This window comes from Jaculus jaculus, chromosome 9 (genome assembly GCF_020740685.1).
Source record: "Jaculus jaculus isolate mJacJac1 chromosome 9, mJacJac1.mat.Y.cur, whole genome shotgun sequence".
Lineage (NCBI taxonomy): Eukaryota > Metazoa > Chordata > Mammalia > Rodentia > Dipodidae > Jaculus > Jaculus jaculus.
The window spans coordinates 112,714,864-112,730,335 of NC_059110.1; the positions used below are offsets into that span (position 1 = coordinate 112,714,864).

The window sequence follows — 15,472 nt, forward strand, 5'->3', positions numbered from 1 at the left end:
GACAGAAAGAGGCAGACACAGAGAAAGAACGGGTACACCAGGGGCTCTAGCCACTGCAAAAAAAACCCAAAAAACCCTAGACATATGCGCTACCTTGTGCATCTGGCTTACATGGGTCCTGGGGATTTGAACCAAGGTCCTTTGGCTTTGCAGGCAAATACCTTAACCACTAAGACATCTCTCCAGCCCTAAGCAAGTGATTTCAACCATTGAGCCATCTCCCCAGCCCAATCATTATTTATGTCTACACATAAATCAAAAGCTGTTAGGTGTTGACATTCAGTGCATAGGCAAACACATTTCAAAGATAAGACAACATCACTGATGATGGCTTGCTCAAGGAGGATTTATTGAGGACATAGAACCGATAACAGATTGTTGCAGGGTAATCAAATATGTTATCATGTTTGCATGTGACATCTTTCCACAGGACAGAGGGTTCTCTGCTAATTGCCAGAAAGAGAAAGGAACAGAGAGATAAGTAGGACAGACATTTTTCTTAGATTTGCTCATTTTCCCAGATGCATTTGATGCTTTGGCTTATGTTCTTTGTTAATTGCTATGAGATTTCTCTTCCAGGGACTGCAGCCTAGTGGTGAGTATTTTGCTGCGTTGGTCTACCTCCTCAAGAACCTTCTTAACCACGATGGCTTTGGCTGGATCTGAAAATTAAAAGTTAAAGGAGATTGTAGAGAGTTCAAAGAACTGAGTAAGAAATTATATAAATTAAAGGAACAATAGGATTTTATATAGGATGGACTATGCAGAATCCTCATACACTTGGGACTTGAGTATGCAGGTAGCAACATGGTGATATCTGGCTTTGTTCAAAATAAGAACATATCACTAATGTTAGACGTCTAGCATACAGTGATATCTACTATAGGTTTTTTTTTATTATATTGTCTTTTTGTTGTTGTTTCTTTTGAGGTAGGCTGTCATTCTAACCCAGACTGACTTGGACTCATTCTGTAGTTCCAAGCTGGCCTGGAACTCATAGCGATCCTCCTGCCTCTGCCTCCCGAGTGCTAGGATTAAAGGCATTCACCACCACGCCTACCTTAAGTCTTACTAAACTCACTCTAAGTTATAAACAAGTAACTGCACTGGAAATGTGACAGGGTAAAATAACAATGGAATTTCATTGTAATTACCTTTCATTTGACTTCCTACATTTCCAGATCCATAATCTTTAGACTTGTAACCTCCAGACTTACATGCTCTGTGGAAAACATCACAAAAGACAGTGACATAGAGGGAACTCCTTCAATTCCAGAGCCATTGTTAGGTTTGCCTTGGCTTTTGGGTTGAGAACATCTTGGGGGGGGGGGGCTATACAGCTGAAACTGCCCTGCTTTAAAATTGAGAAATGATACTTTCAATCTTGTTGTACTTTGAGTTTTCTCAAATGCTGCTAATTTGTAGCTCAACGATTGAGCACTATGTTTAAGATTTAGTATTCATGATAATCTTTAATTTTTTTGCATATGTATGTGTGTGGTATATGGGCGTGTCGGCACACATGTTCGTATGTGTGTGGACACATGTGTGCATATTCATGATATTCTATATAAATGCAGCCACAGTGGTTCATGTGTGCTTTCCAGGGATCTAAGTGTTAAGTAAATTTCAGGGCAGTTATCAGTCAGTCTCAGTGGGGGATTGGGTCCATGACCTCAGCAGATGTAAAATCTTTTCTATGAACATGTCATAATATTTGCATATAGCCTCCACACATTATCCCTGATGCCTTGAATCATCTCTAGACGACTTCTAACACCACTGATAGTTGAAATGCTCTGTAAATAGTTGCCATGCTCTGTTGCTTAGGGAGTAATACAAAAAAGAAGTCTGCCCGTGCCCAGCGCAGGCTCAGAGCTTTCTTTCTGAGAATTCTCCTCCTGTGGGTGGTTGAATTCACAGAGGTGGAAGCGGTGGATCTGGAGGGCCGACTGCGCAGGACCGTGCAGCTCGCTTCACCTACCCCTCATCTCCTCCAATGAGGAGGCAGTAGGTCTCGATTTCCTTCTCCAGGTGGGCCTTGACGTTCAGCAGCTGCTCGTACTCCAGCTTCTGGCCCTCGGTCTCCGTCCTGACCTGGTGCAGCTGCTCCTCCAGGGCTCCGACCTGAGCCTGGATCTGCGCCAGCTGTGAGCAGTAGTTGCCCTCCGTCTCCGTCAGGGAGCACTCCAGGGAGTGTTTCTGTCAGGGGACAAAACGGGGAGTCTGAGAGGGAAATGCGGACCGGCAGACACTTCTTTGCTAAAGGGGTTCTTCCTCTTGTGAACATCACTTGTAGCTGTTTCAGATTTCACATCAAGAGAGGGGGAGTCAGGTTCATCAGTGGTGTAGCCACTGATTGGTTACTCATCCATTCCACAGCAAGTAACCTTCCACCTACAATTTGCAAGCCATCCTAATTTAACTCAATGAGTTAAAAAAATTTAGACACAAGGGAGCTAGAGATGGCTCAACAGTTAAAGGAGGGGGCTTGCAAAGCCTGCTGGCCTCAGGTTCAATTCCCCAATGCCCATGTAAAGCCAGATACACAAAATGGCGCATGCATCTGGAGTTCATTTGTAGAGGCAGGAGGCCCTGGCACATGCATATTCTTTCTGCCAAATACATATTTTTTTTTGAAGACATGAAAACAAGATGGGATTAACAAGAAAAAGGGTGTTAGTGGGACAGGAAGGGTGATAAGAATGGGTAATTGGGGTCAATGAAATAAAAACACTTTATATTTATGAAAATGTTAAAAATGGGAAAAAATTAAAGCATTGGGGTTGGAGAGATGGCTTAGTGGTTAAGGCACTTGCCTGTAAAGCCTAAGGACCAAGTTCAATTTCCCAGGACCTACGTAAGCCAGATGCACAAGGTGGTGCAGGCATCTGGAGTTCCTCTGCAGTGGCTAGAGGCTCTGGTGCACCCATTCTCTTTCTCTGTCTGCCTCTTTCTCTCTCAAATAAATAAATATTTTAAAAAGAATCATCAATGTACTATTACAACCTTGCTTGAAAACCGGTCAATCTTTTCTTTTTGGAAGAATAGACCTAGAAACCGTGGCCTTGCATTTCCTTACGTCTTAAGATGATCTCAAAGATGTAAGGCGGACATCTCTTCAACACCCCCAGGGGCTTTAGAACCAGTGGGTCCATATTTACAAGAAAGCAACTCCTTTTCATACCGTGGCCAGGAGGGACTGAAGTTCAATTTCCAGGGTCTGCATGGTGCGTTTCATCTCGGTGAGCTCGTTCCGGGCCGAGGTGGTGGCGCCCACGTCCTCGGTGATCTGCTGCTGCAGCGTGGCGCTCTGAAACGGGGGCGAGGGTGCGGACCTCAGCTCGGCGACCCGCCCGCAGCGCCCGGGCACCGCGGCTTGGCGCCACACTCACCTTTTCTTGGAACCAGGCCTCGGCGTCCCTGCGGTTCTGCTCGGCCAGGGCCTCGTACTCGGCCCGCATGTTGTTCAGCAGGACCGTGAGGTCCACCCCGGGGGCCGCGTTCATCTCCACGTTCACGTTGCCGCCGGCCGCGCACTGCAGGACTTGCATTTCCTGGAGACACGGAAATGTGGGGCTCGAGTTACGAAGTCGAAGTCGAGAAGCTTAGCTTTGCAAAGGTTCCTAAAGGTCGTCTGGTCCACGCCCCCCCCCCCCCCAAAACCTCCTGCGCCGCAGTAACCCTAACCCTCTCTGCATATGTCACACTGCCTGGCCTCTCAAGGACCAGAAGTCATTCTGGAAGAGTTTATGATGGCTCTGGAGGTCTTCATAATGGTGAGCCAAACTCCTGCTTCTGTAAACTCCGAGGCCTCCCGGTTTTGGCTCTGCTACCCAGACTAACCCTTTGATGCCTTTCCAAATGAAAGTCCTGGGATGGCGATGTTGCTCCGTGGTAGAGCCCTAGCCTAGCTTGCATGAGGCCCTAGGTTCAATCTCTAGTTCTAAAAAAACAAAAAGTCATTAAAAGATTTTTTTTTAAAGTCTCTGGCTCTTATTCTGTCTCTCTCCTTCCTCCCTCCTTCCTTCCTTCCCTCCCTCCCTCCCTCCCTTCCTTCCTTCCTCCCTTCCTTCCTTCCTTCCTTCCTTCCTTCCTTCCTTCCTTCCTTCCTCCCTCCCTCCCTTTTTTGTTCTTTTGAGGTAGGGTCTCACTCTAGCCCAGGCTGACCTGGAATTCACTATGTAGCTTATCTGCTATCCTGTTTCTTCATTGGATAAATAGGCACCCCTGTGGATGGTCCTCCAACCAGTAGAGACCTGCTTCATACTTACATACACCCCAAACACACCTGGAACTCCTAAAGGGCAGTTTGGATAATTCTGAAAAGTTGAAATGCTGAATGAACGAATGTGCATGCATGTGTGTGTGTGTGCATGCGTGTGTGTGCATGTGCGTGCATGCATGCATGCTCCTCAGGGCAGGAAGAATCCTGTCTGTTCAGTTTACACAGTGACATTGTAGTGTCCTGCTGGACTTTGGAGTTAAGACAAATTTTCGTATGAATTCTGGTTCTGCCTGGTAGTGGCTGTGTAAATTTGGGAAAGCTGGTTAATCATTTTGTGAATCGGTTGATTTATCTGCAAATCAAAGCTAATTAAAGACCCTTCTCTGGGTTACTGTAAAATAAGTGAGAGAAGCGCTGCCTCTGAGAGGTCTTTTTTGGCATGGGAATGCTAAGGAAACACTGGCTGTCATGACTCCTGTCATCACGAAAGCTGGAATCTCCTTTGTGGTCAAAGCTCACACAAGGCTGTGTCCGAGCTGTACGCTGTTGTTGAGCGCATTCCAACAGCGTAGACAGCAGACCTGCCTGCCTAGTCTGCTCTGCAAATGGAAGCAGCACAGATCGACTGTCCGCCACGGAAACCCCCCCCCCCACTCCTGGGATGGCGGGAAGGGTGGCCGCTTGCTTTCCATGCCACAGCAAATCACCCAGGTGTGCTTTCTTTGCAGGTGACTCTATCCTTCTCTACCTCCTCATGTGGCTTTTAAATCCAGAGGATTTGGTGAAGATGTCAACAGTGCAAGCAGAAAAAAAAAAAAAAAGAAAAAAAAAAGAAAAGAAAAGAGTAACTATGGATTAGGGCCACACTTGAGCTTAGGTGGCCAAATAAATGTTTTATTCACAAGATAGCCTCACTTCTACCAAGCAACATTCTTACTTTGATCTCCTTTTCAAAACATCTGACTTAATCATGGATATCTTTTAGCTGTTTAAAAATATCCAGTTTATTTTCAAAGGATAAAATTTTTTTTTAAGAATAGAAAATCATGATTCTGAAAACAATCCCAAAGGTAAAATGGACTAATGATCTGATATGGAATCTAGTTTCCAAAATGTGACCAGCTCAGAAGAATGCCATGTGCTTGGAAGTTTAAATGCTAGGGTAATAGTCACATTTCATTTTCTACCATATTTATTAAGAATATGTGTTAATATTATGTTTAATATTATATGTATTAATATTATACCTAATATGTGAAGTTAATGGTTTAATCTTTCAAATGTGCATATGTAGCAACTTAAGATCTTGTTTTCTTAGCATGTCCTGAAAGTACATTCATTTTATCTAATTATGTGTAATCTCCTAAGTAGACCATTTAACTTAGCTGTAAACAGACATGACAAACACTGATGTTATACACTGATTGTTCTGGAAAGCAAGTCCCCCCCCATGGGAAAATAGATGAGACAACAAGGGTGAATTTACACAAGTAATTCAATTCTTACAAAGACAAGTTGGCCCTTCTGCCTTATGTGGGTCTGACAGTGATCTTCAGACCAAATGATTGCTTATGAGGGGTAAATCCGCACACGTTTTTCCTGTCAGGCGGACTGTGTGCAGGGGAGCAGAATGCAGCAGGCCAGCTCTTACCTCCTTGTGGTTCTTTTTGAGGTAAGTCAGCTCCTCACTCAGGGTTTCGTACTGAATCTCCAGGTCTGTCCGGCACAGGGTGATTTCATCCAGGACTCTTCGCAGCCCGTTGACGTCGGCCTCCACGCTCTGATGGAGAGCCAGCTCGTTCTCATACCTTCAAGAGTGCCAATGAATTCCCAGTTTGTCAGGGAGTTGGAGATAGTCACTGACCATTGATAAATGATGGAACTATGGAATTTTGCAGTGGTCAATTTGCCCACAAGAGACTTCATCAAAGTTTATTGTATACTTGGGCTGGAGAGATGGCTTAGCGGTTAAGCGCTTGCCTATGAAGCCTAAGGACCCCGGTTCGAGGCTCGGTTCCCCAGGTCCCACGTTAGCCAGATGCACAAGGGGGTGCACGTGTTTGGAGTTCGTTTGCAGTGGCTGGAGGCCCTGGCGCGCCCATTCTCTCTCTCCCCCTCTATCTGTCTTTCTCTCTGTGTCTGTCGCTCTCAAATAAATAAATAAAAATTAAAAAAAATTTTTTTTTAAAAAAGTTTATTGTATACTTACCATTTTTTTTTAAATTGAGGCATTTGACCAAAAATATATAGGCTATTGGACACTAGTTTTATAGATGTTCACTAAAATTAGCTAAAATATAGAAAAGTAATAACGTTCCACTGATTTCAAAACCAAGGGATTGCAAGTTTTAAGATAAGAGTTGGTAATACTGATTTATAAATCTTCCATATTTGTATTTATTTATTTGAGCCACAGAGACAGAGAAAGAGATAAAAAGAGAGAAAGTATGTGGGTGTGCCAGAGCCTCTTGCTGCCTCAAATGAGCTCCAGACTCATGCTCTACTTTGTGCTCTGGCTTACTGTAGATACTGGGGAATCGAACCCAGGCTGGCAGGCTTTACAAGCAAGTACCTTTAGCCACTGAGCCATCACCCCAGCCCAAAAGTTGGTACTATTTAGTAGAGAGATTAAAAAGAAAATTGAGGGAAGTGGTTCCATGGGTAAGAATGCCTGCTACGCAAGCATGAGGCCCTAAGTTTGATCCCTAGAACTCATACAACAAGCTGAGTGTATTTGTGTATGCCTGTAACCTCAGCTTTGAAGAGGGTCTAGACAGGAGGGGTACCAGGGCTCACTAGTCAGCTAGTCTATCTGAAAAGACGGTCAGCTCCAGGTTCAGTGAGAAACTGTGTCTCAGGAAATAAGACAGGAGAGTGTTAGAGGAGGCACCTAACATTACACATACACACCTGTGCCTGCACATTCACGTTGCACACCCAGACACACGCACTCAAAGAAGGAAAACAACCAAACACATTTGGCATAAGTTTTTGCATGAACCATTGCGAGTTCTTCCCACGAACGAGTCTACTTACTTGAGTCTGAAGTCGTCAGCTGTCAGCCTGGCATTGTCAATCTGAAGCACAGCATTAGCATTGCTGGTGGTGGAAGCGATGATCTAGAAATGGGGAGTTTGACTTTTATTTTAGAAATGAAAATAAAAAGGTTATCATAATGAGTAAAAGGCAATTTTTTTAGGCTAGGAGATGGAAATAATAAAAATTAATATAGTTATTAGTCAATGCCATTTTTATCAAGAGGTTAACTAACTGAGTCTACTTCATGCTTATTTCCAATGTTGAACTTAAATTCCCATAAAAGTCATAGATTGAGATGTAAAATGACCTTTTTTCCAGCTTAAAGAAATCTAGACATTAAAATGTATAGGTGTGACTGCAAATTATATTTTCTTACCTGGTTTTTAAGATCATCGATTATTGGGAAATATCTACTGTAGTCATGATCCAGACCCCTGCAAGAGCCAGGTCCAAATTTCTCATACCAGCCCTTGATCTTCTGCTCCAGGTCAGCGTTGGCCTCCTGCAGAGCTTGCACGTTATCCAGGTAGGAGGCCAGGCGGTCGTTGAGGTTCTGCATGGTCACCTTCTCATTGCCGGAGAGGAGGCCTCCCTCGTTCACAGTGAACCCAGCGCAGGAGTTGCCTGCCCCTGCATTTCCTCCTGAGGAGGAGCTGCCACCAAAGGCACAGGAGAACCCACTTCCGATGCCCGGTATGCCACACGCATTTCCAGCCCCAAAGCTGGCTCCCCTGAGCGAGCCTGTGCTGGGACGGGAATAGGACCTCCTGGATCCACTGGAGAGTCGAAGAGACATGATCTTGGAGCGAGCTGGTCACAGACCTGTTTCCCTGAAAGCCAGAATGGAATGCCTTCTCACCCCAAAGGTTTTGTTTGCCTTTTTATAGACAATTCCCTGGGGTGTTCTGTATGAAATTCTGCCTACATAGAGTAAAAGGTGGCTTGCCAGCCTCAGCAAGTTTGCATAATTGGATGAATTTTCCTAATTAGTAACCAACCTTGCTGGGGTCATTTCTGTAGGAGGGCACTTGCCCTCAGGTTGGTGGTTATCTGAGAAATGGGTCTGGGTGGAACCACACCAGGGTCATGATTACACTTTAAAATTACTGGTGAGTCATTTTTCACTTCCACTGTAAGAAGATAACGCTTGTGGGTCCACTACAAAGTAGGACGTTGGCATCATGGTTTTGGGCTGTTATGCCAAGGCAAGTTTTAAAGTCTCTGAGATTCTTCCTGCTCTTATTCTCACAATTCATCTATACCCATTGAGAACAGAACCACAATCATGATTTTCCCACCTGCTCCATTGGTCACTAGGGATTTTTTTGTGTGGAGGTGGGGATGGCTGGGGAGAGGTGCTGGGGATTGAACCCTGGACCTTGTGTATGTTAGGCAAGTTCTCTACCACTGAGCTACATCTCTGGCCTGTTTGTTTTTAGTTCTTGTTGCTACTGTTTCCAGTAGGAAATCAGCTTCCATTTTGCCTGACGTGCAGCCTAGGTATTTTGTTGACACGATGGGTAGTCGCCTTCTCCTATCCATTTTGGTAATTAGGAGCACACACCTAATTGCTGTTATGTTTCATGGGAGTTTGGAAGGGCATTAACTTATTTCCTGACTTCACATAATTTGAAGCAAACTTGGAAGGAACTGTTTTATCTGTTTGTGTTTCATGTGGTTTATTTATACAACTCAGGTGAAAGTTATAGTAAGTTAACTCTTTATGAGGTATGGATTTACTTATTTGCTTTAAAATGCCAAATATGAAAAATTAAAGTGACCAATTAAAATTATGCATATTCATATAGGATGTGATGTTTTTATATGCATGTGCTATGAAATGGCTGAATCAAGCTAATTAACACAAGTCCATACTCTCACATAGTTCTGTGGTGAGAACATTTAAAGTATACTCAGCAATGTTCAAGCATAAATAATTCTCATTAACTATCATCACTGAATTGTCCAATCTTTTGTACTTATTTTGTCTGTCTGTATATTTCTTTGGATTAATCTTGACTGTGGTCATTGGAGTTTTATGAATCTGTATCTGAGATTCTAGAAGTTTTCAGACAGTATTATAAAAATAAGCTTTCCTGGGCTGGAGAGATGGCTCAGAGGTTCAGAGAAGTTCTGTGCAAGCGTGAGGGCTGAGGAGGCCTGAGAGATCTCCTTAGCTCAAGCTCCAGGAATGGAATAAACAGCTGGGCGTGGCCATGCTTGTCTGTAACCCCAGCTCCTGCAGGGCGCAGAGTTGAGAGAATTGCTGGGGCTCATGAAAAATCAGGTTCTGGGACCAGTAAGACTCCAGCTCAAGTAAGACTGGGTAGAAAAATGAAGGAAGGGGACACCAGATGTTCCTCTTCAGCCATAGCAGGTGAGCACACCTGTATACAGGTGAGCAGAATGCACGGGCATATCCATGTGCTCCCATATATGCATATATACCATAGCACACACCACACACATGCAAAAACAAAACAGAAAACCTTTCTACCTTCTTCTGAATTTCCCATAATAAGTATAAAATTTGTATGCTTGGTGGGGTTCCAGAGATCCTGTGCTTTCTTCATCCTTTTTCATTTCCTCCCTGCTTCCTTCCTTCCTTCCTCCCTCCCTCCCATCCTCTTTCCTTTCTTCTCTCTCCTTTTCTCCTTCCCTTTCTTCCTTTCTTTCTTCTGTCTTTCCCTCCCTCCCTCCCTTCCTTCTTCTTCTCCTCCTCTTTGAAAGATTTTGGGAAGGAAACTTGCTATGTAGCTCAGGCTGGCCTCCAACTTGTGGTTCTTGTGCTTTAACCTCTTGACGGCGGGCATGCAAACATGTATCACCACATTGGCTTTCTTTCCTTTTTGTTCTTCTTGTTGGCTAATTTTATACCTGCATTGAATAATATGAAGGGAATATTTTAGAACACTATTCCCAGTAGTCCCAAATTAGTGATAATTCCACAGCAGTATGCATAATTTTGGGAAATATTTTAGAACTGTTGCCAGTCTTTGGGTATATATAATGGTATCTCATGTGGCTTAAATTTATATTTTAAAAATTTATTTATTTGCAAGCAGACAGACAGACAGACACACACACACACACACACACACACACACACACACACACACGGCATGCCAGGGCCTGTAGCAGCTGCAGTTGAACTCCAGATGCATGTACCACCTAGTACATCTGGCTTTACATGGGTACTAGGGAATTGAACCTAGATTGCTAGGCTTTGTAGGCAAATGCCTTAACTGCTGACCCATCTCTCCAGCCCAAATTTATATTTTTCTAGTTATCAATGTGGTGAACAATTTTCATATAAATTTAGTGATAATTTTGGATATTTACTGGCAAATTGAAGAGACCTTCCTATGTCTTCTATCTGCCATTGTTGCTATTGAGAAATTGGTTTGCAATCTCACTGTTCTTTATTGGAAGGGAATCATCTTTTTCATGTATCATATTTAAGGCCTTGTTTTTCCTTTCTTTTTTGGCATGGTGCTGCATTCCTTTATGTTTGTTTGTTTATTTATTTATTTCTTTGTGTGTGTGTGTGTGTGTGTTTGTGTGTGTGTGTGTGTGTGTATGTGTGTGTATGAGAGAGAGAAAGAGAGAGAGAGAGAGAGACAGAGAGAGAGAGAGAGAGAGAGGGAGAGAATGAATACATCAGGGCCTCCAGCCACTGCAGACAAACCCCAGATGCATGTGCCACCTTGTGCATCTGGCTTTACATGGGTACTGGGGAATTGAACCTGGGTCCTTTTGCTTTGCAGGCAAGTGCCTTAACCACTAAGCCATCCTCAAGCCCCTTTTTTGGTTTTTCCAGGTAAGGTCTTGCTATAAGCCCAGGCTGACTACATACTTCCAGGCTGGCCTCAAACTTACTGTGATCTTTCAACCTCTGCCTCCCTAGTGCTGGATTAAAGGTGTATGCTACCACACCAGGCAAGGCCTTTCTTTTGATGTATTGTGGCTTTACTATGTTTTGCCTACTTGTGGATTTTCTTTCATTTTCCTAGTAGCTCATGATTAAGGGTATCTGGTGAAAAATTAGAAATTTGTCAAATATTAGTGCCAGATGTACTTTTTTTTCTCAATTTTTATTAACATCTTCCATGATTATAAAAAATATCCCATGGTAATATGCTCTTCCCCCGCTCCCCCACTTTTCCCTTTGAAATTCCAGACGTACTTTTTTACTTTTTTGGGTAAATGATGACTTTTAACAAAGTTATTTATTTATTGATTTGCAAGGAGGTAGGGAGGAAGGGACAAAAAAAGAGACACACAGAGAGATAATGAGTATGGGTGCACCAGGGCCTTTTGCCAATGTAAATGAACTCCAGATGCATGTGCCACTTTGTTCATCTGGCTTTATAGGAGTCCCTGGGGAAATGAATATAGGCATTCAGGCTTTGCAAGCAAGCGCCTTTAACTACTAAGCCATCTCTCCAGTCCCAATATATTGACTTTTGAAAACAAGGAAGAGTACTCAGACTTTCTAGTCTTCATTTAAGGAGTATGGTTCACTAAACACACACATTTTAGAGAAATAGCTGATGTTTGTATTAATTATAAATATGTCTTACTGAGATAGGAAATCTATCTGTTTAAGCAGGGAAATGTGAACAGAAAAGTGGAAGCTCAATTATTGCTGGAAAGATAGGACCTCTATTTTGGGGGTTCCTAGGAGTGACTATGACTAGTAATCAGAAGAGAAAGACGGGTGAACACTGTGCCTGCAAGAGAGTCAGCTAGCCAAGTGTTTGGAGAGATCTGACTACGTGGCTCTCTAGTCCTCTAACGTCAAGGAGACTGCCCTGTGCAACTCTGACAGTCAGCACGGGAGTATTGAAGCAGAGTGAGAAAAATTGTAGCCCAAAGAAGGGAGGCCTACTCTGGCCAGGACTTAGTTAATATGGGGACAGAGAAGGGAAGTGTCGGAAGAGCAACTGGAGGAAGTAACAGGAGCAGAGGATGGTTGGAGTGAGGCCCGCTCTGCTAGAAGCCATACACCTCAGGGTGTCTTTTTAGATTATGCATAAGAACCTGCCTGTCTATCGTTCCTCTTTGGTGGCAGGAAAATCTTACTGTGAAAATAGAATGTGCTTCACTGTAACTCCTGTGTGATTTTGTTTTGCGCTATAGGAAGGACAGTAGTCACCATGGGGTTAGAGAACTGGATTTGAATCTAGGCCCCACAACATACTAGCTGTGTAGACCTACACAAATTCCTTAATCTCTTTGAATATGCTTTCTCATATATAAAGTATTAAACCTTTACCTTTTTAAAAATTTTTTTCGAGGTAGGGTCTCACTGTAGCTCAGACTGACCTGGAATTCACTATGTCATCTCAGGGTGACCTCAAACTCATGGTGATCCTCCTACCTCTGCCTCCCAAATGCTGGGATTAACGGCGTGTGCCACCACACCTGGCTGAACCTTTACATTTTTAAGAGGATTAAACTGGTTAATGCATGAAGGGTATGTTCAAGCACACTTAATAAATACAAGATATTGTCGCTATAGTTGTATAATCAAAAGCACTTGCGACCTCACTTAATCCAACTCCACACCACTAAAATTATAGCTTTGATTATTCTGGCTGGAGACATTTATTACAATAGACCCTATAAAGCTAACTCTCAGCTATTGCAACATCGTAAGGAGCTTTTCGGGTTGAGGTTAATGTGGGAACTAGAAATAATAGTCATCAAGACTTGGAGATGCAACTTCAGAGGGCCCAGCACTGTGAGAAAATGCACTTCAGTGACGGGCCCTTTGGAATTCCATGTTGTCTATACACAAGGTTTTAAATGTTTTATTTATTTATGAGGGAGGGAAAGAGAGAGAGAGAGAATGGGCATGCCATGCAAACAAACTCCAGACACATGTACCACTTTGTGGTGATCTCGCTTTATGTGGTACTGGTGATACAGGAAGTTTGGGTTCTTTGTATGCCAATGCACCAATAATTTGGGGTGCTCCCAGATCCTTGTCCTATGAAGAATGAAATCCAGAGACCATAGAATAAGGTTTAGTAAGATTTTATTCTAGTTTTCAGCTTTGGGTGGATGAAGAGAAGGGGGCTCAAGCCGAGAACATACGAGCAGAAAGCAAGGTAGAGCTCTTTCCAAGGGAGCACAAAGGGGTTTGAGAAGCCCACCTCAAGACTCAGATCTGGGCTTTTCATGGGGAGTGACTATATGAGAAAGACCAGGCCAGCAGGTTGCTATGGACAAAGACCAGATTTTATAGCTTTACCAGTACCTTAGTTATGGATCAGAGTTTCTGTCCTCTAGGAAGGGTGCAAACTTAATCTAGAGATGTTTCCTGGAGCAGGTAACATCCAGGTTTCTGCAAGCTTAGTGACATTTCTCGTTTCTAGTCAAGAAATAAACACCATTACTTTTGGTGGTCTGTTACCCTGACTTCCTAGTCAATTTCTGTCTCCCATCACTGGGGCATTAATCCTGGGCTATCACGCTTTACAAATAAGTGCATTTAACTACTGAGCTATCTTCCCAGCGCCCCCCTCAGTTTATTTATTTAATTTAAAAAATTTTATTTATTTATTTGAAAGTATGAGAGAGAGAGAGAGAGAGAGAGAGAGAGAGAGAATGGTTGCACCAGGACCTCCAGCCACTGCAAACGAACTCCAAATGCATGTGCCACCATGTGCATCTGGCTTTACATGGGTGTCCTGGGGAATTGAACCTGGGTTCTTTGGCTTTGCAGGCAAGAGTCTTCGCCACTAAGCCATCTCTCCAGAAACCCCCTCCAGCTTATTTTTCAAAACCAGTCCCTAAGGATATTTATTTGCTACTAAAACTTAAAATAACACAAGATATCCCTTTGTTGAGAATTTCTAAAAACCAGAAAATTGAATGATCTGTCCTAAGTATTACACTTAACCAGTCTACCCAGTGTTCACTTTATACCCACCTCAGGTATATTTCATCTCAGGCTTCACATGGGGAATACTTGAGACTCACAAGTGCTTGTTTGGGTCAAATCAAAGCATAGAAGTACAATGAAGTCCTTCATACACACTCAAGCCACATGGAGTCTTAGTAATAAGTTTGGATGAGATCTCTACCACCAAGAAGAAAGCACATGCAAGAGGAGAAACAGATTACAGAATTTATATATTTTCATACACACAGGTTAGTCAAGGTTATTGCTGGGCAATCCAGGCTCACAGAATAGCTTCTCCAGGCTGCAGAAGGTCACGAGCAGGAAAGCACAGTGCAAAAAATTAAAATTAAAAGCATACGCCTTTAATTCCAGCTCTTGTGAAGCAGAGGTAGGACAGCTGCTGTGAGTTTGAGACCAGTCTGGACTATGTAGTGAATTCCAGGTCAGCCTGGGCTAGAGTGAGACCCTACCTCAAAACCTCCCCCCCACACAAAAAAAGAGTTCAGCCTAAATCCACATTTATTTATTTATTTAGTAGTTAGTTGAGAGAGAAAGAGAGAGAGAGAGAGAGAGAGACAGAGTGAGAAGGAAGCAGATAGTGATTGAGAGATTGAGAATGGGTGCACCAGAGCCTCCAACCATCGCAAATAAACTCCAGATGCATGCAGCACCTCATGCATCTGGCTTACGTGGGTACTGGGGAATCAAACCTGGATCGATAGGCTTCACAGGCAAGCACCTTAACTGCTGAGCCATCTCACCAGGCCCTAAGCCCACATTTGTCATAATCATTCCCTACTGTACCATAGCGTGCTCAGAAAGGTCCCATCCAGGGTTTATGCAGAGACTGGAGGTGCATTCGAATGGCACACTTCTTGCCTCACCCTGACCTTCCTGAGGAAAAACATCTCTTAGTTTTTTCATTTCAAGCCAGAAATAACTTCTTTTTCTGGGCTACCTCAATGTTGCCTGTCACTCTCTTCCTTGCTAGACAGTTAACACTGTCTGGACCCCTTTCTGCCTGGAGAGAAAGCCACTTCCAGTCTCCCACAAGATCCTTTTACTTCTCTTCTGGGCCTGAGGCAGACGTTCTGGTAGAGGGTACTGGGGCTGAGGATCGGGTGTGAAGGTCCTTTCTTAACATTTCTGGATGTGAAGCCTGCTGAGTCTTTGGGGGAAATTTTCTACATAGGACATCTGCAATGACTTAGGGGTCAAAATCAGGATAGGCATTTGTGATGGCTTCATTGGCAATGTGCCAAAGCCCCAGAAACACCAGATCCAAAGTAGCC

The 15,472-nt window shown here is 43.5% G+C and overlaps 1 protein-coding gene across 1 annotated transcript; it reads right to left on the reverse strand.

Annotated features, from left to right (window-relative positions):
* Positions 1-330: 330 nt before the first annotated feature.
* Krt25 (keratin 25) lies at positions 331-8,063 on the reverse strand. Its single transcript, XM_004655430.2, has 8 exons — positions 7,644-8,063; positions 7,265-7,347; positions 5,880-6,036; positions 3,396-3,557; positions 3,188-3,313; positions 1,985-2,202; positions 1,155-1,222; positions 331-662 (listed from the first exon to the last, which is right to left on the reverse strand). The coding sequence occupies exons 1-8, from the start codon at positions 8,061-8,063 to the stop codon at positions 553-555; spliced, it is 1,344 nt and encodes a 447-aa protein (XP_004655487.1). The 3' UTR covers positions 331-552.
* Positions 8,064-15,472: the final 7,409 nt, after the last annotated feature.

Excerpts from the sequence above, each read along its gene's own strand:
- Krt25 (XM_004655430.2), bottom strand. The coding sequence starts at position 8,063 with ATGTCTCTTCGACTCTCCAGTGGATCCAGGAGGTCCTATTCCCGTCCC. Across the intron at positions 3,558-5,879 it reads TCAAAAAGAACCACAAGGAG|GAAATGCAAGTCCTGCAGTG; the intron begins GTAAGAGCTGGC and ends CCGTGTCTCCAG. Across the intron at positions 663-1,154 it reads TGTAGGAAGTCAAATGAAAG|ATCCAGCCAAAGCCATCGTG; the intron begins GTAATTACAATG and ends TTTAATTTTCAG.